Source organism: Triticum aestivum, chromosome 1B, assembly GCF_018294505.1.
Source record: "Triticum aestivum cultivar Chinese Spring chromosome 1B, IWGSC CS RefSeq v2.1, whole genome shotgun sequence".
NCBI lineage: Eukaryota > Viridiplantae > Streptophyta > Magnoliopsida > Poales > Poaceae > Triticum > Triticum aestivum.
Genome location: NC_057795.1, coordinates 356,915,877 through 356,940,102, shown reverse-complemented (window position 1 = coordinate 356,940,102; position 24,226 = coordinate 356,915,877). Strand labels below are relative to the sequence as shown.

The 24,226-nt window shown below is 50.2% G+C and overlaps 1 protein-coding gene across 1 annotated transcript; it reads left to right on the top strand.

Annotated features, from left to right (window-relative positions):
- The first annotated feature begins 791 nt into the window (after positions 1-791).
- Positions 792-4,343, top strand: LOC123123906 (uncharacterized). The gene is made up of 3 exons (XM_044544563.1): positions 792-1,543; positions 3,178-3,355; positions 3,698-4,343. Exons 1-3 carry the CDS (start codon positions 1,079-1,081, stop codon positions 4,246-4,248), a joined length of 1,194 nt encoding a protein of 397 aa, XP_044400498.1. The 5' UTR covers positions 792-1,078; the 3' UTR covers positions 4,249-4,343.
- Positions 4,344-24,226: the final 19,883 nt, after the last annotated feature.

Below are 24,226 nucleotides of genomic sequence, written 5' to 3'. Positions count from 1 at the left end.
CGGATACGGCACCACAGCCACTATCCACCGCAGTCGTCATGGTCCGTGGCACACTGCATTTCTTCTTCCCCTTCCTTTGCTAGCTCTTAATCCTGTGTGCTAAGTACAAGTGCTAGCTCTTAATTATACCCCATGCGGTCAACCAAACAGCGTGTAGTTGCATGCGCCGAGACAATGCAGGCAACCAAACAATGTGCCAAAATTGATCTCTTAATGCAGGAAGTTCATATGCAGGTAACCAAACAACTCGCAGATGCCATATATGAGACTGTTTTTCTAGAGGCAGGCTGAGTGAAGAAGGGTATGCAACACACATACTGTAGCGCACGGCAACCAAATACGCCGTAGAGTCCTAAGCATGGGAAACAATCCAGCAAGGGCTTGATGTATCAACCGTGCATGCATCAATTCGCTGGGCTCTGATGGCTAAACACATTAGCGCGAGCACCACTACCAAATCCCATTATAGATGGTTCCGTCGAGTACAAGCCACGAGGCAGCCACCACCAATTATAGAAGCGGATTGATCGGCCCCAGATTGTTCAGCTTCACGTACCAACGTACGCCCATGTAGCTAGCCATGGACCAAGACATAATTCCAGGCTTCCAGCCATGGACCAAGACATAATTCCTACTAGGCTCGTAGCCGTCCCTGGTGGGTGTGCGAGTGTGATTTGTACAATCACCTATGCGCGTCAGTTTCCCTTGGTGCCATTGTAACCAAAGCCTCCAGCGGTCTCTGAATCCGACCGGCGCCGTGCGTGCGTCTACTTAAACCCACGCCCACAAGCGGCTGCACGCAGTTCCGTCTTCTCCATCGCCTCCTCACCTGCTCTCGCATCTCAACCCCCGCATAAAAACAAGCATTTTCCTTTTTGCGCACAGACTGCACGAACGCCCGAAGCTACCACGCAAGCCGCGCGCGCGCGCAGCCAGACGAGTACGGACCACGGAGTACTTAACAGCTGCTAGCTGAGCACCGTTGACACACGCCCAGCTAGCTCAGTAGCCTTTTGTTTGTGCTCTGCTTTCGCTTCACTCTGCTCGGAAGTTCAGCCCGCGGAGGAGTGGCGCGGCAATGGCGGTGGCCGGCATCGAGGGTAAGCCGCTGAGGCTGAAGGATCTCCTGGAGCTGGACTGCGACTCGTGCAGCGCCGCCGGCTTCCGCTGCTACCCGCGCCATCTCTGCGTCCCGGCCGCGGCGCCGCTGCGAGCGCGCCACAACGCCCTCCACGAGGCGGCCGAGGCGCCTCGCGGCCTCGGGCGATCGCCCTCCCTGCGCCACCCCTTGCTCTCGATCAGGACCCTCTCGCGCCGGCTCAGGGACGGCTTCAGCTGGAGGCGCCGGGAGGAGGAAGAGGAGGCGGCACCGGTGCCCGCCGTGAGCGGCGGCAGCAGCAGCAGCAGTTCCGACTCGGAGTCGTCGGAGTCGGGGTCGTCGACCGAGAGGAAATCCGAGTCCGACTTCTCAGCAAGCTCCACAGAGAGCCTGCACGCCGGCGTCACCACCGGCACCGCCTGCACGAGGGAAGAAGATAAGGAGGTACTGTCTGTACTAATCACCTTCATTTTCTTGCAATAACTAGGGTTAATGGTGGTCGTTAATTCAGTTAGGAGCGCCGGCCTCGTCGCCCCACCGTCTTTAATTTGGTCCGTTGCATTATTCACGTAGGAGTAGTAAGCTCTGGATTGCCATGAAACGGGAGCCCCACATACACGTAGTAGTAGTAATTCATTTGGCGAACCAAGGCACGTTGGCCGTATCCACCATTAATTGCTACGCTTCGATTCGTGCATGCATGTGTACGAGCATCCAATGGAAGCTACGAGGGTACGACATTGATACCGTAGGCAACAGCGGTACGTGGTCCTGTGCTGCGGTACTGCACTATTTGTACAGAGTACGTACGTAGAGTAAAGTCGTGTAGCTTCTCCAACCGTGACGATACTCGTCGACGGAAAGGAACTGTCGTAGTAGTAGTACACTGTTATACCCTAGCCAGCTAGATTTACGGCCTCGGATGTTTGACATTTCTCAGACTGCATTCTTTTGTTACTTAGAACCGAAGCGTGGTAGTGGTACATAATCGTAGTACACTCATGTATTTGATTATTATTACTGTAAGTACTTAGTACATTTGACGAGTAAAACCATGTCGACAGTAACGCACTGCTTTGCAAATGGTCGCCACGATGAGATTTGCGCATGGCTTGGAGTTGCGATTACCTAGCTTTTGGTAGCAAAACCGGTGAAATCGTGGCAGTGCTCCTCTCTCAAGACAGAAGATGTTTCCTCAGTTCGGTCGTCTCGCCTAGGTACTGTTAGTGTTAGGTTTCTTTCAGCAAGTAGTATAGCCTCTGAAATCTGCATCAGCCTCGGCCATAAGTACCATTAGGTTGGTTCCGGAAAAAGGGCTTTGACCGTTTGACGTACTGCCGCTAGCTTGGTGAAAATTGCATGAAACGGCAGATGCATTTGGTCAATTGCCACAGGCCTGTGTCTAGAGCTCTCTGTCCGGCTCCGGCGTGTCATTCCTGTTCACTTGCGCTGCATGCCGGACGTACTGCAGTGCAATGCGTGGCTACATGGGGGTAGCTCCGGTGGTCACCGAGAGGCAGTGGTTGCCGCCGATCGAGCATAAATGTATTTAGGCCGAGGCGCGTAGTTAGTGCGGCTTGTCGGGAAGCGATTGAGCCCAGTGTTGTCGCTTCCGTCGAGCAAGGTAGCTAGCCGCCGTAGCTTCCATCGGGCCTTTCGGCTCCGACCGACCAAGTGATGGCACGCACCCACTGCCCTGGCCGCCTGCCCACTGCCCTATCCGCGATGCATTATTTAGCTGCACGCGTGTGTATGCGCACCAACCACGTACCCGTACCCCGGCCATGTCCTCGTGCGCAACCGTCGCATGTGATGTGCCACTGCCCACATGCAACATGGTTCAATGGCCGAATTCAATATACAAAATTGTTTTATGAAACCGCGAGGCGCCGGGCGTTCTGTTCTGAGGCTTTTCTTTTTATTGCTTTGTTTCATCTGTGTTTGTCTGTTGGGAAAGGGTTAAGATCGCCACCAGCGCAGAACGACAGCGGGGACCTGTGGCGAGGTCGGCCGGCTCGTGGTTTAATCGACGGTGGACATGCAATTTCGCGAATGCTGACTGGAGTGCGATGTTGCAGGCGATGGGTAGGGGATCCAAGGAGGCGGACGACAAGGAGCAGCTCAGCCCGGTGGCGGTCATGGACTTCCCGTTCGACGACGACTACGAGGACGACGCCGTGGAAGAGGAAGGGAGGGTCGGCGGCACCGGCGCGTGCTCGACCTCTTTCAGCGACAGCCTCGCGCAGCTTCACCAGAGTAAGATTTGTAAATGCCCAACAAAAAGTGGATTTTGTAAATACGGGATCCGTTCTACAGTACTTCTGTCGTTTGCTCCGACACGATACGGGCGTTCCAGAAAAGCCGCGCTTCGCGGCTAGTCTACCACCACTGCTGCTCATGCGGCCACCCTGCCGGAAAAAGCAAAAATGCCCGGATCGAGTAAAGATCCTGCACGGGGCCACACTGCCGGTGACGGTCGGGAAAATGTCATGGAACAGTTTCTCCGCTTTACTTGACCGTGGTTTGGCGCTTGCGTGGAATCGATGAGTGTCATTGCTTAGTTCTAACTCGTACTACTATTCCTTTGTCGTGGTGCAGGGAGAAATATACAGATGCACTACAAGATCAGACGACGGTTCGGGAGCGTCGTGGAGGTCGGAGCCGTGGATCTCGACGAAAGCTTCGCCGCCTCGGACTCCGACGTCCTCGGCAGCGTCCTGGTACAGCAGCCAGAGTATTTCTGCTCCGACACCGGTGCAGCAACGGCACCGTCATGTCCCGAGGGTCACCGGAGCGTCGACGTATGCCAAGATCCCGACGAGCACAACCTCCTTGGCACCGTCTCCGCGGTCTGCGCCTCCGAGCGGCTCCTACTCGACTTCTTCGCCGAGACGCGAAGGAACCGCACGTCGAAAAACTTTGAAGCCGCGGCGAGAATGGCCGAGGGATGGATCCAAGGCACGGGGGCTCGGTGGGGTCTCAAGGAGGTATTGTGCGGCCGGGAGCACCTTGTTGCGGAGATGGACCGGAGCCAACGGTGGCCAGCACGCCTTGGAGAGGTGGAAGAGGAGCGTGAGATCGGCGTGGTAGTGGCTGGCTTGTTCATCGACGAGCTGGTGGCCGACCTGGTCACGGATCTGTTTCTGTAGGTTACTAGGTTACGCAACTACTGTATTACAGTATGTAAGTATACCATGTCGAATAAAACAAAAACACTATGCAGGGCACAGACATGTTCAGATGTTGGCTTGCGGTGTTAGGGCATCTCGAACGAAATGGACACTGTATTTGTCCGATACTGGAGGTACCACAGACATGTTCATATGCGCGTCGCGCTAAACATTTTGATAAACGTTTGGGCCGGAGCGCCTGCCAAAGCGCTCGGCTGGTCGCTTCCTTTTTTCACGTTCAAGACACGCTTGCACGCACGAGTTCAGTTGACCCAAACATTTTCTTTCTCTTTTCACATTTTTTTTCTTCCTTTTTCTCGGCTTCTTCTTCCTTCCGCCTCCGTCTGATCCCAACCCGTCTCCCGCAGTACGAGCTTGCCGGCATCAGCGGTGCGACCCCCCTGCTGCTTTCATGAGCATTTCCTACCCCACCATTGCAAGCATCTCCTTTCCCCAATGAAACCCAAAACATGCTCCTCCACGGATGCTACAACCGCCGACTCAAAAGCTTCAACCAGAAGACACCGGTACGCTGCTGCAGAGCAACGGCCACGTGAAAGAACATGCGGTGCTTTCATGTTTGGTTTTGGTAATTGATGACAATCTCTATGGACTAATGGTTGCCTTGAGTTATGTTTGAAGGTTTTGTCCATAGGCTTTTCTTGAAGTCCATGTGTTGGTTTTAAGGAGTTTATGAGTTGACCAAGGTGCTATTAAGGAATTATCCAAAGATTGGTCATGTGAGTGTTGAGCTTATTGCAAGCATGTCTTGAAAAAGAAGATTGTGTGATCATTCATGTTTACCTTCAAGACATCATCCAAATGAAGATAGTTGGAAAGATTCAAGGTTGATCAAGACTAAGTCAAGAGTGAATCAAGTTGATCAACTCACAAAGCGTAGAAGATGTACAGAGAGGGATCAAGTGATCCCATGGTATGGTAAGCATTGTCCGTTGCACTTTGTGTACTAACCCATGGTCTATGTGAGAGTTCTATGTGGGGTTAGGTACGTGTCCATGGGCTTGTGTCAAGAGGAAGATGTCATACAACCCATGGAAAGGATGACATCAAGTGGTGACCGTCCTTAAGATTGCCATGTGCAAGTTCAAGTGGAGCATCACGAATAGATCAAGTGCTTGAATCTCGCCATCCATTGTGGTGTCAATGGACTTGTGAAGATGTGCCGAAGAGTGGCTCACCCACAGTGGACTATGGAGGAGCAATCATCCAGTCTTCATCGAGTCAACGCAATCAAGAAAGGTGGTCCAACTTGAGGGAGTCAAGATCGTCATCATCTAGCTCAAGTGGACCATGTGCAAGGCAAAGGTTTGCCCTTGATAGGTTTTCTACTTTACCGGTCTCGTGGTGGTAGTTGGGAGACCGGGTTATAGGATCGTTTGTCGTACTATCAAGGGGGGCTCTCAAGTTGATAGCTTGATCGTATTGTTAGTAGAGAGCTCAAACCATTGCATCCTTGCATCATGTTTCTTGGTTCTTGTTTGGTTCTCTTTGTGAGTCTTGGAGCTTATGGTCATCTTGATGACAAGCTTGAGTTCATCGAAAACGAAGTTCGCATGCGTCTTCTATGATGTGTTCGGTGTTGGAGGTTTTACCGATCTTATCCGAGGAAGGGTTCTCACCATTTTCTTATGGGCCTTTTCTCATTTGCTTCTTATTGATATTTCTTTCAAGATTGTGTTAGCCCTTGTTGCTAGCTTTCCAACAAACTTGGTTTCATCAAATTCGGAGTCCGTTTGCAAAAGTTGTGGCAGTTTTGGTGTTCTGAAAAGGCTGCAGCGGTACTACCGCGAATTGGAGCGGATGTAATTTTTTACTACCGCTCCAGAGCGGTACTACCGTGGCTCCTACAACGGTAGTACCGCTCCGGACCAAAAACTCATCCCAAGTCCTGCGGTGGTAAGCCCAGATGTAATTTTTTAGTACCGCTCGCAAGCAGTAGTACTGCTACCCTTAGCAGTAGTACCGCTACCCCTAGCGGTAGTACCGTGAGGTCAAGTGGTACTACCGCTCCAACGGTTCTTCTGGCCTTTTTGCCTCCTCGCTGTTGTGTTTCGAAGGGGTACTACCGCCCTAGTGGTAGTACCGTTCCTTGGAGCGGTAGTACCGCTCTGTGCGGGCTGTGAGCATAACGGTTGGATTTTTCTCCACCTATAAAAGGGGGCCTTCTTCCCCATTGAACCTAATCCTTTGAGCTCGTGTTCTTCCCCCATTGTTGACTTTCCCCGAGCTTGCTATCTCTCAATCCCTCCATGGTTTCTTGCTAGTTTTTTGGGGAAAAGAGAGAACAGATCTAGATCCACGTTTCCACCAATCACTTTCTCCTCTAAGTGAGGGAAACCCCTTGGATCTAGATCTTGGAGTTCTTCCTGTTTTTCTTTCGTTCTTCCTCTCATTTTCCTCCCTAGCATTAGTTGCTTTGGTGGGATTTGGGAGAGAAGGACTTGAGCACTCCGTGTGCCCTTGCCATTGCATTTGGTGCATCGGTTGGAGTTCTCCTCGGTGATACGTGGAAGTGAAGTTTGAGAAGCTTATTACTCTTGGGTGTTTGGGCACCCTAGAGCTTGTTCCTCTTGGGTGCCTTGGTGCCCTAGACGGTTGGTGGTGTTCGGAGCTCAATCATTGTGGTGTAAAGCTCCGGGCAAGCGTCGGGGTCTCCAATTAGGTTGTGGAGATCGCCCCGAGCAATTTAACGGGTTCATGTGACCGCCCCCAAGGGTTGCCAAAGTGCATGGGTCCGGTGACCGCCCCCAAGGGTCGCCATTTGTACGGGTTTAGTGACCGCCCTCAAGGGTCCCTTAGTGGAATCACGGCATCTTGCATTGTGCAAGGGCGTGAGGAGATTACAGTGGCCCTAGTAGCTTCTTGGGGAGCATTGTGTCTCCACACCGCTCCAAACAGTGATTAGCATCTGCAAGGGTGTGAACTTCGGGATACATCGTCGTCTCTGCGTGCCTCGGTTATCTCTTTCCCGAGCCCTTTACTTATGCACTTTACTTTGTGATAGCCATATTGTTCTTTGTCATATATCTTGCTATCACATAGTTGCTTATCTTGCTTAGCATAAGTTGTTGGTGCACATAGGTGAGCCTAGTTGTTGTAGATTTTGTGCTTGACAAATTAACCGCTAGGTTTATTCCGCATTTGTTCAAGCCTAAACCGTAATTATTTTAAAGCGCCTATTCACCCCCCCCCCTCTAGGCGACATCCTCGATCTTTCACCGCGTACAGCGATGGAGCAAGCGACAACCTGGAGCTGCGCCGGGGCTAACGGGATGTTGCAAACAGCGACCAAGTTTGCTGGAACCGGCGAGGAGGTTTGCTGGAACCAGCACCCGGAAAATGCTACCACCGGAGTTCTTCTGCTGGAACAACGACGTTTATGCTACAACTGTAGCCTGTTTTTGCTGCCACCAGTGACTTTTTTTGCTACATGCATGCATGGCGGTGTTGGTCGACGGCGGCGATGCTTTTTTTTTCCTGCAACCGTCGTTGTTTTTGGCTACGACCGGCGAGTTTTTTCGCTACATGGCTTTGACTTGTGGCCGTCATTGGTGCAACCCCGTGCAGCGAGCGTCGACGAAAAAAAAATCTTCAGGATGAAAGCTTCAACCGGTGCGAGGAAAAGCCTCAACGGCTCAACGGCGGGGTGGATAAAAGCTTCAACGGGCATGAGAAAAAGCTTCAAACTGAGGTGCGAGCGGTGACACTGAGAGCTGCAGCCGGCGGTGAGGTGGTGCTTCGATGGACGTGCTACGACGGTGGTGGCGGCGGCTAGGTGCTGCAACAACACAGACGTCAGGCAGCACGGTTTTGCTATGAGGGGCGACGATGTACTTTTGGAATCGGCAAGGACGGGTGCTACGGGGGCGAGCATCGGCGACGAGGGCGGCGACCGAAAAGGACGTCCGACGAGTTGGCTGCCTTAAGGACTACTGGCTACACGCGATGGGGTGTCGGTGTCAAAACCGGCAGATCTTAGGTAGGGGTCCTAAGCTGTGTGTCATGGATCGATGGGTAACATGAGACAGGGGACACGATGTTTACCCAGGTTTGGGCCCTCTTAATGGAGGTAATACCCTACTTCCTGCTTGATTGATCTTGATGAATATAGAGATTACAGGAGTTGATCTCCCTCGAGATCATATGTTGTGGTTTAAAACCTAAGGGTATAATCAATAATATTATAATCCTCTATCGACTAGCCTGGCCCGAGCTTATATAATGTACCAGGGGCCTAGGATAACAAGAGTCCTAGTCGAATACGTTGATGGAGAGGAGTCCTTGTCTTGATCATCAAGTCTTGCGGAATCTTCCTCGTGTATGCATCGGTTGTCCGAACTGGCCCATGAGTAAATGGCAATGGGGGTCCTCGGCCCAATCCACCTAGTCGGGAGATGACGTGGTGAGTACCTCCTAGTCCAGGACACCGTCATGGGGCGCCATGGCTTTTCCTTTGTTTCTCTAACGAAGCGGTTTTTCTTTTTGACAACTTTAATGAAGTAGTTAGCGATTGAGAAGCCTACATGCAGATCCTGCTGCTCTTTAAACGAATCGTATGAGTGCGATGCGACCGGCCAAAATTTCAGCCGGCGCACCGGCGCATATCACTGCCCGAAAGTTTTTTATAGCGTGCACTGTCGTGGTTCTAAGTCTGACAGTTGAATGGGGGTAGGTATGGAGAGGCAAGATCCTAGCTATGGAGTAGTTGTACACATGAGTGTTTTACGAGTTCAGGCCCTTCTCTGAGGAAGTAATAGCCCTACGTCTCGGAGCCCAGAGGCGGTCGACTGGTTTATGTGTATACGAGTTACAGGGGTGCGAACCCTTCTACCAGTGGAGGGGGGTGGCTTATATAGAGGACGCCAGGACCCCAACCAACCCACGTAGCAGAGGGTTAAAGTACATTAAGGCCGGGCGTTACTGGTAACGCCCTACATAAAGTGTCATCATGACCATTAAGACTACTTAATTACAGACCGTTTGGATACAGAGTAGATCCTGAACTCCTGGTGGTCGAGTGAGTCTTCATGGTCGAGTGTCTTTAGGTTTGTCGAGTGTCTTCTAGCCGGTCGAGTGGAGTCCCTCTTGGTCGACTGAAAGGTAGCTTCGTCTAAGGATGTCCTTGGGTATGGTATCCTAGATAGGTCCATGACCCTACCCTAGGTACATAACATCATCATTAGCCCCCGAATGGATCGAGGTTCGAGTGAGGAAGGAGTTGACGATTTTCTCTGACCTATCTCCTGTGCTTTGATTATGTCGTATCTTGGATCGGCGATTTTTCTTTCGGCGTTGGCGTCAACTTTTACTTCAGTCGCCTTGATCCATTCTTGTCTTCTGTCGAGTGAGCTTTTGAACTTTAGTGAACTTCTGAGCGACGGATCGCAGGAAAGATATCGTCTGACAGATTGATCTGCTGTTAGCGGATTTTGCGGGATCCAAATTTTGGGAAGCGCACAAAGCGAGGCGGATCGCGGTACTCGGATGGGATAAGGCGTGGACGCCTTGATTTCCGCGCCGCCTTTTTCGCCACATATCGTGCGTGCGCGACTGTTTCGGGATGTGACAGGACCGCCCGGACCCACTCGTCAGCCACTCGGAAGCGTCCTTATATAAAGCGCCGGGCGAGGGCTTTTTGAACAGTGCCTTCCCATTCTTCTCTCCTCCCTCTTTGCCTCTGCCCACTGCGCCTGCTCTCGCCTCCGCCTATCCACTCCTCGCGCGCTTCGCCGGCGACAATGGTGAAGGAGAAGACAGCGGCCTTAGAGCGCGCGAAGAAGGCGACGGCGACGGGGAAAGCGAAGGGGAGACCATCCAGTTGGGGCAGATCTTCGTCAAGGTCCCGCCTGCCAAAAGGTTGGGTCCAAGGGGATTGGATCCGCTTGACCATCACCGAGAAAGATCTCAATGACCTGGCCAATGAGGGACTGATCCCCCACAGGTCAGCAAGGCTTCCGGGGACCGAGTGTCAACCGCAGCCGCAGGAGGGTGAGTGCGTTCTCCTAGCCACTCATGTAGACCGTGGCTTTTCTCTGCTGCCGAGTGTTTTCTTCCAAGGGTTTCTGAATTTCTTTGGGGCGCAACTCCACCATTTCACCCCCAATTCCATCGCCTATCTTGCTGCCTTTGTGTCCATGTGCGAGAACTTCCTGGGTTGTCGACCACACTGGGGTCTCTTTAAGCACATATTCACCTGTCGCTCACAGACAGTGAAAAAGGCGAGTCCGGACGATGAGAGGACTAAGGTTATCCAGATGTGCGGTGGTCTTGGGATTCAGATGAGGAATAAGAGTACTTTCCCGGCCATGACCCTTCCTGAGTCGGTCAGAGGGTGGCAGTCGACTTGGTTCTACTGCCAAGACGAGTCGACGCCGGGGCAGTCGACTGGTCTCCCTCCGTTTTCCATGGACCGAGTGGACAAACCCTCTTCTCTGAAAGTGCTTCCTGAGGAGAAAGTTCAGGTAAAAATGCTGATGGAGCGCGTAGTCCAACTCGTTAGGGACGGAGTGACGGGTATGGATCTTCTGGAGGTCTTCCTTAGGCGGCGCATCCAACCACTTCAGTACCGAGGCCATCCGATGTGGCTGTATTGTGGAACCGAAGACACCACTCGGGTCCATCCAGAAGCGGTCGACGACGCCACACTGGAGAGGTGGGTGGCCGCAATCACGGGGAATAAGGACAACCCTCGAGGGGCTAGGAGGATCCCACCACTCGACTGTACCTACACATCGGACACGGTATGGCCACTTATTTCCAATTGCAATCTTGCTTTATTCATTCTGCTTCGCTGCGAATTGGTCGAGTGATCTTTGTTTTGCTTTGTTGCCTGACAGTCCACCACGGAGTTATACTCGATGCCCAATGGAGCACAGACGCCGACTGAAGAGGAGGAAGGAAGTGGGGGCGAAAGCCCGGAGGAGTGGGATTTGGATGCTGACGACGATGATGAGGGTGATGACTCTGATGAGGAGGAAGAGGAGGAGGAGGAGGAGGAAGTTGCACCTCCCCGCTCGGAAAGACGCTCGAAGCTTGTCCATGATCCCGCGACTGAGCGTGGTAAGGGGGTCGCAACTGCTATACCATCGACCAAGCGCCCTCGGACTACTTCTCCGGTGCCGACTGAGAAGGCTCCGAAGCAATCTCGAGTTGCACCGTCGAAACCGGCGAAGGTCTTGCCGAAGATGAAGATGGTGATCCCCACTATCTTAGGGTAATGGTAGCCTTGAGTTTTCTCGTTTCATGAACTTGTTCTTGGTCAACTCATGGGCTAATTGACTGACTTCTGGAACAGCAGTGCTGCTACTTCTGATACTTCGGCCAGGGCTGAAGACCACGAGATGGAGGATGCTGTTACCTCAAAACCTGGTATGACTCTTGTGATGCCGTTTTTAGTCGATTGACTTATTGTCTCTAATTTCGATTCTTTCTGCAGCTTCATCTAACATTTGTAAGGGCATATTTATTCCCAATATGTTTTGGTGATTGATGACAATGCTTGTGCGGACTAATCGTGTGCGTTAGTTCTTTCAGAGATTCATCCATTGGCACGAGACGATTTCCTCCCCTCGGTGTTGTAATTCAAGACGGTGTTGCTCCTTCGTTTGGTTGTTGGTGGACTAGTTTCGTAGGAGTCACCGTACTATCAAGAGGGGATCCGTTTTGGTAAGACTTGGGTGGAATCACACGTACACATCTTTATCACACCCGTCGTCTTTCCTTCCGCATCTCTGGAGCTGCTGTTTTCCCCTTACTATGCTCTGCTTTGCCCTAGCGGTAGTACCGCGTCCACATCGGTAGTACCGCCGAAAACTCCACAAGGTAGTACCGCTCTCAGAGCGGTAGTACCGCTTGGGTGTTTCGGCCGTAGTACCGCTGTGCGTCTGGGCTACTTCCGCCTTGATTCTCGAATGAATTTTTCATGTCGGGTTTTGCGGCACTAAGGGAGGTAGTAGGGGCGGTAGTACCGCTCTAAGCGGTAGTACCGCCCTTCCCTAGCGGTAGTACCGCCCTGGCGACAGGGCCCTGGGCAGCGCGGCAGTACCGCTGGGCCTAAGCGGTAGTACCGCCCTGAGTGGTAGTACCGCTCTTTCCTGGCGGTAGTACCACCCTGGAGTCAGGGCCCCAGGCAGCGCGGCAGTACTGCTGGGTGGAGCGGTAGTACCGCCCGGAACGGTAGTACCGCCCTTCCCCAGCGGTAGTACCGCTCTGTGCGGGGCTGGTAAGTGGGATAACGGTTGGATTGTTCTTCCCACTACATAAAGGGGTCTTCTTCCCCAAAGTTGACCTACCTCTTTGTTGGGGAACGTAGTAATTTCAAAAAAAATCCTACGTACACGCAAGATCATGGTGATGGCATAGCAATGAGAGGGGAGAGTGTTGTCCACGTACCCTCGTAGACCGTAAGCGGAAGCGTTATGACAACGCGGTTGATGTAGTCGTACGTCTTCACGATCCGACCGATCCAAGCACCGAACGTACGGCACCTCCGAGTTCAGCACACGTTCAGCTCGATGATGATCCCCGGGCTCCGATCCAGCAAAGCTTCGGGGATGAGTTCCGTCAGCACGACGGCGTGGTGACGATGATGATGCTCTACCAAAGCAGGGCTTCGCCTAAACTCCGCGACGATATGACCGAGGTGGAATATGGTGGAGGGGGGCACCGCACACGGCTAAGGAACGATCCGTAGATCAACTTGTGTGTCTATGGGGTGCCCCCTGCCCCCGTATATAAAGGAGGGAGGGGGGAGGCCGGCCGGCCCTTGTTGGGCGCGCCAGGAGGAGGAGTCCTCCTCCTAGTAGGAGTACGACTCCTCCTTTCCTACTCCTACTAGGAGGGGAAGGAAGTGGAGAGGAGGGGAAGGAAAGAGGGGGGCACCGCCCCCCTCCTAGTCCAATCCGGACCAGAGGGAGAGGGGGCGCGCGGCCCTTCCTGGCCGCCCCTCTCTCTTCCCACCAAGGCCCATGTGGCCCATTAACTCTCCGGGGGGGTTCCGGTAACCCTCCGGCACTCCGGTTTTCTCCGAAATCACCCGGAACACTTCCGGTGTCCGAATATAGTCGTCCAATATATTAATCTTTATGTCTCGACCATTTCGAGACTCCTCGTCATGTCCGTGATCACATCCGGGACTCCGAACAAACTTCGGTAGATCAAAACTTTTAAACTCATAATAAAACTGTCATCGTAACGTTAAGCGTGCGGACCCTACGGGTTCGAGAACTATGTAGACATGACCTAGAACCATTCCCGGTCAATAACGAATAGCGGGACCTGGATGCCCATACTGGTTCCTACATATTCTACGAAGATCTTTATCGGTCAAACCGCATAACAACATACGTTGTTCCCTTTGTCATCGGTATGTTACTTGCCCGAGATTTGATCGTTGGTATCCAATACCTAGTTCAATCTCGTTACCGGCAAGTCTCTTTACTCGTTCCGTAATGCATCATCCCGTAACCAACTCATTTGGTCACATTGCTTGCAAGGCTTATAATGATGTGCATTACCGAGAGGGCCCAGAGATACCTCTCCGACAATCGGAGTGACAAAACCTAATCTCGAAATACGCCAACTCAACATGTACCTTTGGAGACACCTGTAGTACTCATTTATAATCACCCAGTTACATTGTGACGTTTGGTAGTACCCAAAGTGTTCCTCCGGTAAACGGGAGTTGCATATTTCTCATAGTTACAGGAACATGTATAAGTCATGAAGAAAGCAATAGCAGCATACTAAACGATCAAGTGCTAGGCTAACGAAATGGGTCATGTCAATCACATCATTCTTCTAATGATGTGATCCCATTAATCAAATGACAATACATGTCTATGGTTAGGAAACATAACCATCTTTGATTAATGAGCTAGTCAAGTAGAGGCATACTAGTGACTATATGTTTGTCTATGTATTCACACATGTATCATGTTTCCGGTTAATACAATTCTAGCATGAATAATAAACATTTATCATGATATGAGGAAATAAATAATAACTTTATTATTGCCTCTAGGGCATATTTCCTTCACTCTTTCCCCCAAAGCTCCATTGTTGCTCCAAGCTCCATTTTCGCCCGATCTCTCTCCCTAGCCAATCAAACTTGTTGATTTGCTCGGGATTGGTTGAGAAGGCCCAGATCTACACTTCCACCAAGAGAAATTTGATTCCCCCCACTTATCCCTAGCGGATCTTGTTACTCTTGGGTGTTGAGCACCCTAGACGGTTGAGGTCACCTCGAAGCCATACTCCATTGTGGTGAAGCTTCGTGGTGTTGTTGGGAGCCTCCAATTGTTGTGGAGATTGCCCCAATCTTGTTTGTAAATGTCCGGTTGCCGCCTTCAAGGGCTCCAATAGTGGAATCACGACATCTCGCATTGTGTGAGGGCGTGAGGAGATTACGGTGGCCCTAGTGGCTTCTTGGGGAGCATTGTGCCTCCACACCGCTCTAACGGAGACGTACTTCCCTTTAAAAGGAAGGAACTTCGCTAACACATCCTCGTCTCCACCGGCTCCACTCTTGGTTATATTGTCCCTTTACTTTTGCAAGCTTACTCGAGTTATATCCATTGCTTGCTTGCGTGCTCACTGTCTTTGCATCATATAGGTTGTCCACGTAGTTGCACATCTAGACAACCTATTTCATTGCAAGTTTTAATTTGTTAAAGAAAAGTATAAAAATTGTTAGTTGCCTATTCACCCCCCCTAGTCAACCATATCGATCCTTTCAATTGGTATCAGAGCCTCGTCTCTTTATTAAGGACTTTGCCGTCCGAAGAGTATGGTTGACGTCAATGACGGTGCGGAGGAGCACTGCGGTGTGAATCCCGTCTCGTCTTCGGCCGAAGGGGGAACCTCGGTCTCTCGTGAGGAATTCAATGTGGCTTTAGACACATTGAAAACCTCCATGACGACCGAGGTTAAAAGCATGTTTACTGAATTCCTAGAGGGACTCAAACTATCTACCTCGCCGATGAAAGTGGGTGATCCCACTAACAAGGTGACGGATGCTAACCCCGACAAGGGGGAAGCTAATAGTGAAAAGAGTCCATCTACTAGTGGTAGAAATGGCACCGGCATCTATGCCCATGTGGAACCCCCGGCGTATAAAGGACCGATCCCATCTACGCATTTGAATCATGTCGGTCCTCCTCCTAAATATGTGAAAAATGAAGATTTTGATTCTTGGGTCTATCGCTTCAAGCATCATTTAAAACATGTGAATACTAACCTTTGGAGAATTATTGAAGAAGGTTTCTATCCTCATGATCCAAGCAACTTCACCCCTCGAGAAGAAGTGGACAACCAATTCAATGAGAGTGCTCTCTTTATCATCCAAGATGCTATCCTTCCCGAAGATCTCCCTCATTTTCGACCTAATGTCATGGCTAAAGAAGCATGGAAGTGTGTCGAGCGTATGTATAGAGGAAGTGCTAGCATTCAACGCTCCAACTATGAAGTGGTGCAAGATGAAGCCGATGAGTTTGCAATGAAAGAGGATGAAGAACCTCATGAGCTCTTTCGAAGAGTGACCAAACTTGCGGTCGCACTCCGAGATCATGGGAGTAAAGACACGGACGACAACTGGATCAAGCGCAAGTTCCTCAAGGCCATGATGCCCTACAACAAGGCCATGTCCTCCGTCATCCGCCAAAGACCGGACTTCCACTCCATGACCTCTGGTGAAGTGTTGGATGAGTTTATTGCAATGAACATCTTGGATAAGACCGCCGACAATGCGGTGCTCCGTTCCCAAAGGGCAAAGAAGCCCAATCTTGCCTTGAAGGCCAAGGTTAGTGTGGAAGAAGAAGAAGAAGAGGAAGATGAGGAGAGCAACCCAGAGGACACGAAGTATGATTATCATGAGCACATGGCTCTTTCCTCTAGACAGTTTTGGAGTAAGAAGACTACAAGACCCAACTTCAACAAGAACAACTCAAGTGGCCTCAAAGGGAAGCAACGAGTTAGAACTTGTTTCAACTGTGGCAATGTCAGTCATTTCGTTGCGGATTGTTCATACGAGAAGCGGGAAGACAATGGTGGCAAGTTCATTCGAAAAGACAAAGCCAAGTCCTTCCCCATCAAGAACAAATTCACCAAGAAGACTCCTTCTCGTGGGTTGGTGGTTCAAGAAGAATACCGTGAGGATGACGATGATGATGAAGATGGTGAAACAATGGCCATGGCATCCGTTGCCATTGTCTCAACTCCTCGGGTGTCTCTCTTCGATGCACCTAACGAGAACATCACCGCCAAGTGCCTCATGGCTAAGGCCACCAACAAGGTAACCCCCAACATCAAAACCACCATTATTCCTAACCCTCCTTCAACGGATGACTTTGATAATGGTAAGGGGTCTAATGAGGAGATCAATGAATTTGAGTCCTTCATGAGTAAGCTAAAGGGCAAATCCAAGAAGCATTTCGCTGCTCTCTTGGAACAACTTGGTGAAGCCAATGACATGATCGAGGCTCATGAAGAAACCATCACTAAGATGGAAAGTCATAGTCGTGACTATGCCGACGAGATATCGGATCTCTCTAATGCTCTTGAGGAAGAGCGTGAGCATCGTTTGACTCTTGAGGAGTCACACAACGATGATCATGCTAAACTAAAGAAAGATCTTGATCATGCTCTTGTTGTGTCTCGTGTTCTAGCTTCCAGGAAGGCTAAACTTGGGGTTGATCATGTTAGACTCACAGAGGAGTTTGATGTACTTGACAAGGCCCACAAGGTCTTGAAAAGTGCTCATACCACCCTCAAGGAGTCTCATGCTCAACTCCAAGTTAAGCTAACTAAGGAAAAGGCCACATTTCCTCACATGGTCTTAATTGATAATGCAAATGCTACTAACCCATGTTGTGAGCATGTGCATCTTGTGGAGGAAAATGCCAAGTTGAAGGAACAACTTGAGAAAGGTCTTGTGTCATGCATACAAGGTGAGAAGAACCTAAATGACCTTTTGAGCAATCAAAAGGAAGGTGTGGGAAAGGAGGGAGTTGGGTTCGCACCCAAGTCCAAGAACAAGAAGAAGATCAAGGAGAAGAAGAGCAAGACCAATCGACCTCCTCCGCTCATGCAAACCTTTGTGAAGGAGGGAGAAGGTGCTCCTAAGGAGAAGAAGAACAATGGGAAGAGCCGTGAAGCCAAAGAGCGCAACGCCATCTCTCCCAACAAAGCCAGCGACTTTAACCCCTCGTATGTGTTGTGTCGTGCTAGTGATGGACATGTTAATGCTAAATTTGTTGGTTCTTCTTATGAGTACATTGAATGGTCTATTTGGGTTCCTAAGACCCTTGTTACTAACATCAAAGGACCCATTACTCAATGGGTACCTAAAATCAAGCATTGATCTCTTGTAGGTGTTTGCTTCCGGTGGGGGATCATGGTTGCTCGATAGTGGAGCAACAAATCATATGACCTGGAGCAAGGACTTGGTGGTGGACGTGCACAATATCCCATCTATGCCCACCAATGTCGAATGGGGTGATGCCTCACATTCTAAGGTATTGGGTCTTGGCAAGGTTGTCATTTCTCATGATCTAACGATCGAGAAAGTCATGCTTGTTGAGTCCCTTGCGTTCAATTTACTTTCCGTTTGTCAACTCGCTCTCATGGGTTTTGCCACCTTCTTTGATATTGATACCGTGGCCCTCTTGTGGAGCAAGACTCTTAAAGTAGCCTTTGTTGGGCATGTCGAGAACGGTCTCTATGTGGTTAACTTCTCGGAGCAACCCACTAAGACCGCGACATGCCTAATGGCTAAAGTTGATGTGGGATGGCTTTGGCATCGCCATTTAGCCCACGTCAATATGAGATCTTTGCAAAGTCTTCTCAAGGGGGACCATGTCCATGGACTAACGAATGTTAGTTTTGCCAAAGATCGTGTTTGCAGTGCTTGTATCGAAGAAAAGCTTCATGAGACGGCTCACCCTCCCACGACTATTATCTACTCGAAGAGACCCTTGGAGCTCCTCCACATGGACCTCTTTGGGCCCCCATCCTTTGATAGTCTTGGGGGTAGAAAGTACTGCTTGGTGATAGTGGATGATTATTCAAGATACACTTGGGTATACTTCTTCAAGAGGAAGAGTGAGACCCAACAAACCGTCATCGACTTTGCAAATGAAGCTCAACGTCAACATGATGCAAAGATCTTGACAATAAGAAGTGACAACGGCACCGAGTTCAAGAACTACACCTTGGATGAGTTTCTTAGTGATGAAGGGATCAAGCATCAATATTCTGCACCATATACCCCTCAACAAAATGGTGTTGCGGAGAGAAAGAACCGGACGTTGATGGATGCGGCAAGGACCATGATGGCGGAGTTCAAGTCTCCATACAACTTATGGGCCAAAGCCATCAACACAGCTTGTCATGCATCCAATCGGCTCTATCTCCGCAAAGGCTTGAACAAGACTCCGTATGAGATACTCACCGGGAACAAGCCCAATCTCAAGTACTTCCGGGTGTTCGGGTGTAAGTGTTTCATTCTCAAGAAAGGTGTTCGTTTGTCTAAATTTGAAGCTAGAGCTCATGAGGGCATATTTGTTGGTTATGCTACAAACTCTCATGCTTACCGTGTTCTCAACAAGTCCAAGGGACTCATTGAGGAGACATGTAACGTAGAGTTTGATGAAAATAACGGCTCCCAAGTGGAGCAAAGTGATACTTGTGATGTAGGTGATGAAATTCCTCCCCAAGCCATAAGAAGAATGGGTATTGGTCATATCCTACCCATTGAGGAACCCCTTGTGGCCGAAGGAGAAGGACAACGCTCCACTCAAGTGGAGCCATCACCTCCCCAAGACCCACACGCTTCCGAAGAACAAAGTGAAGGCCCTCACCTTCATGAACAAGACCAAGGGCAAGATCAACCTCAAGATGGAGGTGAACCTCTAAATGATGCCCAAGGTCAAGTTCTCCCCCTCGAGCAAGTTCAAGATCATGAGCAAGCTCAAGACGGCACTCAAGATGATCAAGTTAACCTTCCTCCTTCCACACTCGAGGAAGAATTAGAGCGTCGTGCCGCGAAGATTGCTTCCAAACTAACCACACAAGGCCATCTCATGGAAAACGTGGTTGGAAGTCTAAGAAAGGGGGTAAGCACTCGTAGACAATTAGCTAACTATTGTGAAGATCATGCGTTTGTCTCTTGTGTTGAACCCCAAAAGGTCTATGAGGCGCTTGAAGACTCGGATTGGCTCAATGCCATGCATGAAGAACTCAACAACTTCGAATACAACAAGGTGTGGAGATTGGTGCCAAGACCTTCGGGGAACCACAACGTCATTGGAACAAAGTGGATCTTCAAGAACAAGCAAGATGCTCATGGGAACATCATTCGCAACAAGGCAAGATTGGTAGCACAAGGCTACTCCCAAGTCGAGGGTATCGACTACGGTGAAACCTTTGCTCCCGTTGCTCGTCTTGAATCCATTCGTTTGTTGATTGCATATGCTTCCCATCACAACTTTAAGTTGCAACAAATGGATGTGAAAAGTGCTTTTCTTAATGGTCCCATTAATGAGTTGGTCTATGTCAAGCAACCCCCCGGGTTCGAGGACCCCTACTTCCCGGATCATGTGTATCAACTCGATAAGGCACTCTATGGCCTTAAACAAACCCCACGTGCATGGTATGACCACCTTACCGAGTTGCTACAAGATCGTGGATTTGAAGTAGGACAAATCGATCCCATTCTTTTTACTAAGAAGGTCAAAGGGGAGTTGTTTGTATGCCAACTATATGTTGATGACATTATCTTTGGTTCTCCTAACAAAGCTTTCAATGAGGAATTTGCCGCTCTCATGACCTCCAAGTTCAAGATGTCTTCGATGGGAGAGTTGAAGTTCTTCCTTGGTTTTGACATCAAGCAAAGAAGAGAAGGAACCTTCATCAACCAAGCCAAATACACTCAAGACATGCTTAAACGGTTCAAGCTAAGCGATGTCAAGCCGGCTTCTACACCAATGCCTACCAAGTGCCAACTCGACATCGATCCCAATGGTAAAGCGGTGGATCAAAAGGTATATCGCTCCATGATTGGCTCCTTGCTTTACCTTTGTGCATCTAGACCGGATATCATGTTGAGTGTGGGGATGTGTGCACGGTTTCAAGCCGCACCAAAGGAAAGTCACTATGTGGCGGTCAAGCGAATCTTTCGATATTTGGCTCATACCCCAAACTTTGGCTTATGGTACCCAAGAGGAGAAAATTTCAAGCTTGAAGGGTTTACGGATTCCCATTGGGCGGGAGACAAAGTGGATAGGAAGTCCACTTCCGGAGGGTGCCAGTTTCTTGGGTGCTCTTTGGTAAGTTGGTCTTCCAAAAAGCAAAGTTGTGTGTCTCTCTCCTTCACAGAAGCAGAATATGTGGCGGCCGGTAGTTGTTGTGCACAACTCTTATGGATGAGGCAAACTTTAAAGGAATATGGTGTCATTTGTGACAATGTGCCTCTTTGGTGTGACAACGAAAGTGCCATCAAGATTTCTCTCAACCCGGTGCAACACTTCAAGACGAAGCACATTGAGATTCGGTATCACTTCATCCGGGATCACATTAGGCGAGGAGAGATCGAGCTCAAGTATGTCAACACTCATGATAACCTTGCAGATATTTTCACGAAACCCTTGGATGAAGCAAGATTTTGCGAGTTAAGGCATGAGCTAAATATCATTGATTCGAGCAATGTGACTTGAACCCTTGCACACCCCACCCCACTCAACTTGGTGTCTTGCTTAGATGTAGGCATGGACATAGGGGGAGTGTTGTTCTCTCAATGAACTTTACCTCCCCCCATTATGCATAAAATGATCAACTCTTTCACAATAGCCATTTCTGATGGTACTTGTGCTTTAAAGACGAGTTTTGGTCATGGGACCAAGGATAATTCTTCGCGGTGCCATACCAATTGACTCAAACATAGGTGGCTCCGACTACCGCCCTCTCCTGAGAGAGGCCAGAGCTTGGTCTGTTTCGTGTGGTTGTTTGCGTTTGAGTTGTTTCTGGTCTGTTGTGTGTGTGTTGTCGCGTCGGTCCTCTCATTCTGTTGGCTTTGCTTTCCGTTTCTTTTTGAGCGTTAGCCGTTGGTCTAGAAGCAGCGTGGTTGCTGAAGCGGTACTACCGCCCTCCAGAGCGGTACTACCGCTCCCAGCGGTACTACCGCTCCCAGCGGTACTACCGCCCTCCAGAGCGGTACTACCGCTGTGAGGCGCGGGCTGGGGGTTATATCGGGGGCAGGGGGAGTTTCTTCTCCCCCATACCCACTCGCTCACCCCTTCGCCCCGTTCGTCTCTCTCTTCAGCAACCGGCACCGCGGGAGGGCTCCGGCGGATCTCCCTCTCCGGGGCGCTCCTCTCCGTTTCCTTCGGTGGAATCGATCCCCACCTTGTCCTCTTGCCATGGATGTCGGTATTGCCCCCGTTCCCTATTTCCTTTTGTCTAGATTTCCAATCTAGCGCTCTTGGGGCAATAGCAGTTGCATCTCTAGATTTTTGTCCAGATCTAGGCTTGAGTAGGATGGAGAATGCTTCTAGACTGTTTTGATTAGTGTTTAGTTGGAGTATTTTTGAATTTGGTAGGACGATAGTACCGGATCTGACCATGGTAGTTGGAAACAGCTGTTTCCCCGCCTCGAGCGGTACTACCGCTCTCCCAGAGCGGTACTACCGCTGAGAGCGGTACTACCACTTGGGGTGGTACTACCGCTCAAGGGTCACGGTACTACCGCCCTCTACCCAGTTCCATCATCCTTCAACCTTTCAGTGATCTTTTCGTTCGTGTTTGTGGCTTACGCTCGTTCTTTCTGGTTGTTTTGCGTGTTTGTGTGTGTGGTTCCAGGTGATGAGGTTCCTGAGCATCCGGCTCGTCGTGTCAACCCCGGTCGTGCTTCGTCCAAGTGCTACCGCACCACTGAGCCCACTGAGCCTGCCGAAGGATCTTCCAGTGCTCATCCTCCTCCCCAACTGCCGAAGAAGCCTGGGGTCAAGCCAAAGCAAAGCAAAACCATGCCAGAAATGCCGCCCAAGGAGTTTTGGGCAAGGCGCCGCCGCAACCCGTATGAGGTCGACTAAGATCCCACTTTGGTCAACCGTCCGTTCTGGAACAGGTTCCAGTTTGCCATCTATTTTGATGTCCTCAAAGCCAAGAAGAATCTCTATGTCAACATGCACTCCATCGACACCGAGCATATGGAGAATGATCCTGACTACTTTGGTGAAGCTCTTCAGATGTGCACTCAGCTGAACATTCTCGGGATCATGCAATTCAACAAGGACTATGATGCTGATATTGTGGCCCAATTCTATGCCACGGTTCACCTTGGGACCGATGAGGACAGGACTCTGACTTGGATGACAAATGGCAAGTTGCTGTCAGTCAAGTGGAAAGCTTTCATGCAGTTGATTGGGGTGGAAGATCTTGGACTTGAGTCCGCTGTCAGTTTTCGCCCCCACCGTCGTGCCAATGCCACTCACAAGCAAGCTCTGTGGCCCTACTGCACTCTGAAGATCAACCATGAGACAAAGAAGGAGACCTATGAGCTGCCTGCCTATCTGGACATTCTTCACCGTATCTTCAGAGAAACTCTTTTCCCTCGCATCGGGAATCTGGACCAGGTTCACTCTTATCTCGTGGACATGCTTCTCTTCTGTCAGCAGGAGAAGGGGCAGAGCACCGGAGAGTCCTTGGATATCTCTCATGTTATGTGGTCTGAGCTGGTTTCTGCTATCTCCGAGCGCAAGTGCCCAATTTATGGTCCGTTCATTATGCTGCTCATTGAGAAGGCCTGGGATCGTATCTATCCCAAGGTGGTGCTGGAGCTTGGAGACTTGGTTTCTCACGATGTCAAGCGTCTGAGGAAGAAGGATAACTGGGGCACTCAGGCCCCTAGGACTGGAGTTCCTTCATCTGCTGCTGCCATGGAGACTAAGGAGGAGTTTGGGGCTGAGGCTGAGGATGAAGATGATGACTATGTGCCTTCTGAGGCAGAGCCCTCTTGGGCCAAGAAGCTCAAGATCAAGGTGAAGAAGCTGTTCTGCATGGAATCTCACGGTCAGTACATGACTCATGTGGCTGAGAAGAAGGCTCGAGGTCGCCACAAGGAGCTCATGCGTCAGATGGGTGCTATTGTGATTAGTGGTTCTGAGGATCAACTTACTGAGGAGGAGGAGTGGATTCAGCAGCACTGCCCCTGGACTGATTCTGATGCTGAGCACTTCCCGGCCGACGATGGCACCGCAGATGATCCCTCTGAGATATGATGGGTGTCCCTCGTTTACCTTCACCTGGAGCCGTAGCATCACTCCCACTCCTTTTTGGTGTCTCGCTGCCAAAGGGGGAGAGAGTTTAGGGACTTGCGTATTGTGTCTTTCGTCGTTTGTGTTTGTGCTTTCGCTTGTCGTCTTATTTGGTTTGTGTCTGTGAGACCTAAGTTCTGGTTCTGTCAGTAAGACCTAAGCTCGAGTCATATGGTGTGAGACATATGCTACCGTATCTCTTCGTATCTTTATCTATGTCTATCTAGCTTATGAGTTCCATGCTTATCTTGTTATATATATGTTGCTCTCATATCATGCTTAGGTAGTTGGTCTCTAAAATGTAGGGGGAGCATTATTTCTGGCTTCTGTGCCGTGCAGTCCAAAGCACCTTTCTAAGTAGCACACATCCAGGGGGAGCCCTTCTACATTTTAGGACAGTTGTACTTTTGCGCTTATCCTATATCTTTCATATTGTGCAAATCCCGTATTGTCATCAATCCACCAAAAAGGGGTAGATTGTAAGGGCATATTTATTCCCAATATGTTTTGGTGATTGATGACAATGCTTGTGCGGACTAATCGTGTGCGTTAGTTCTTTCAGAGATTCATCCATTGGCACGAGACGATTGATGGGGTTATGTACCTAGGGTAGGGTCATGGACCTGATC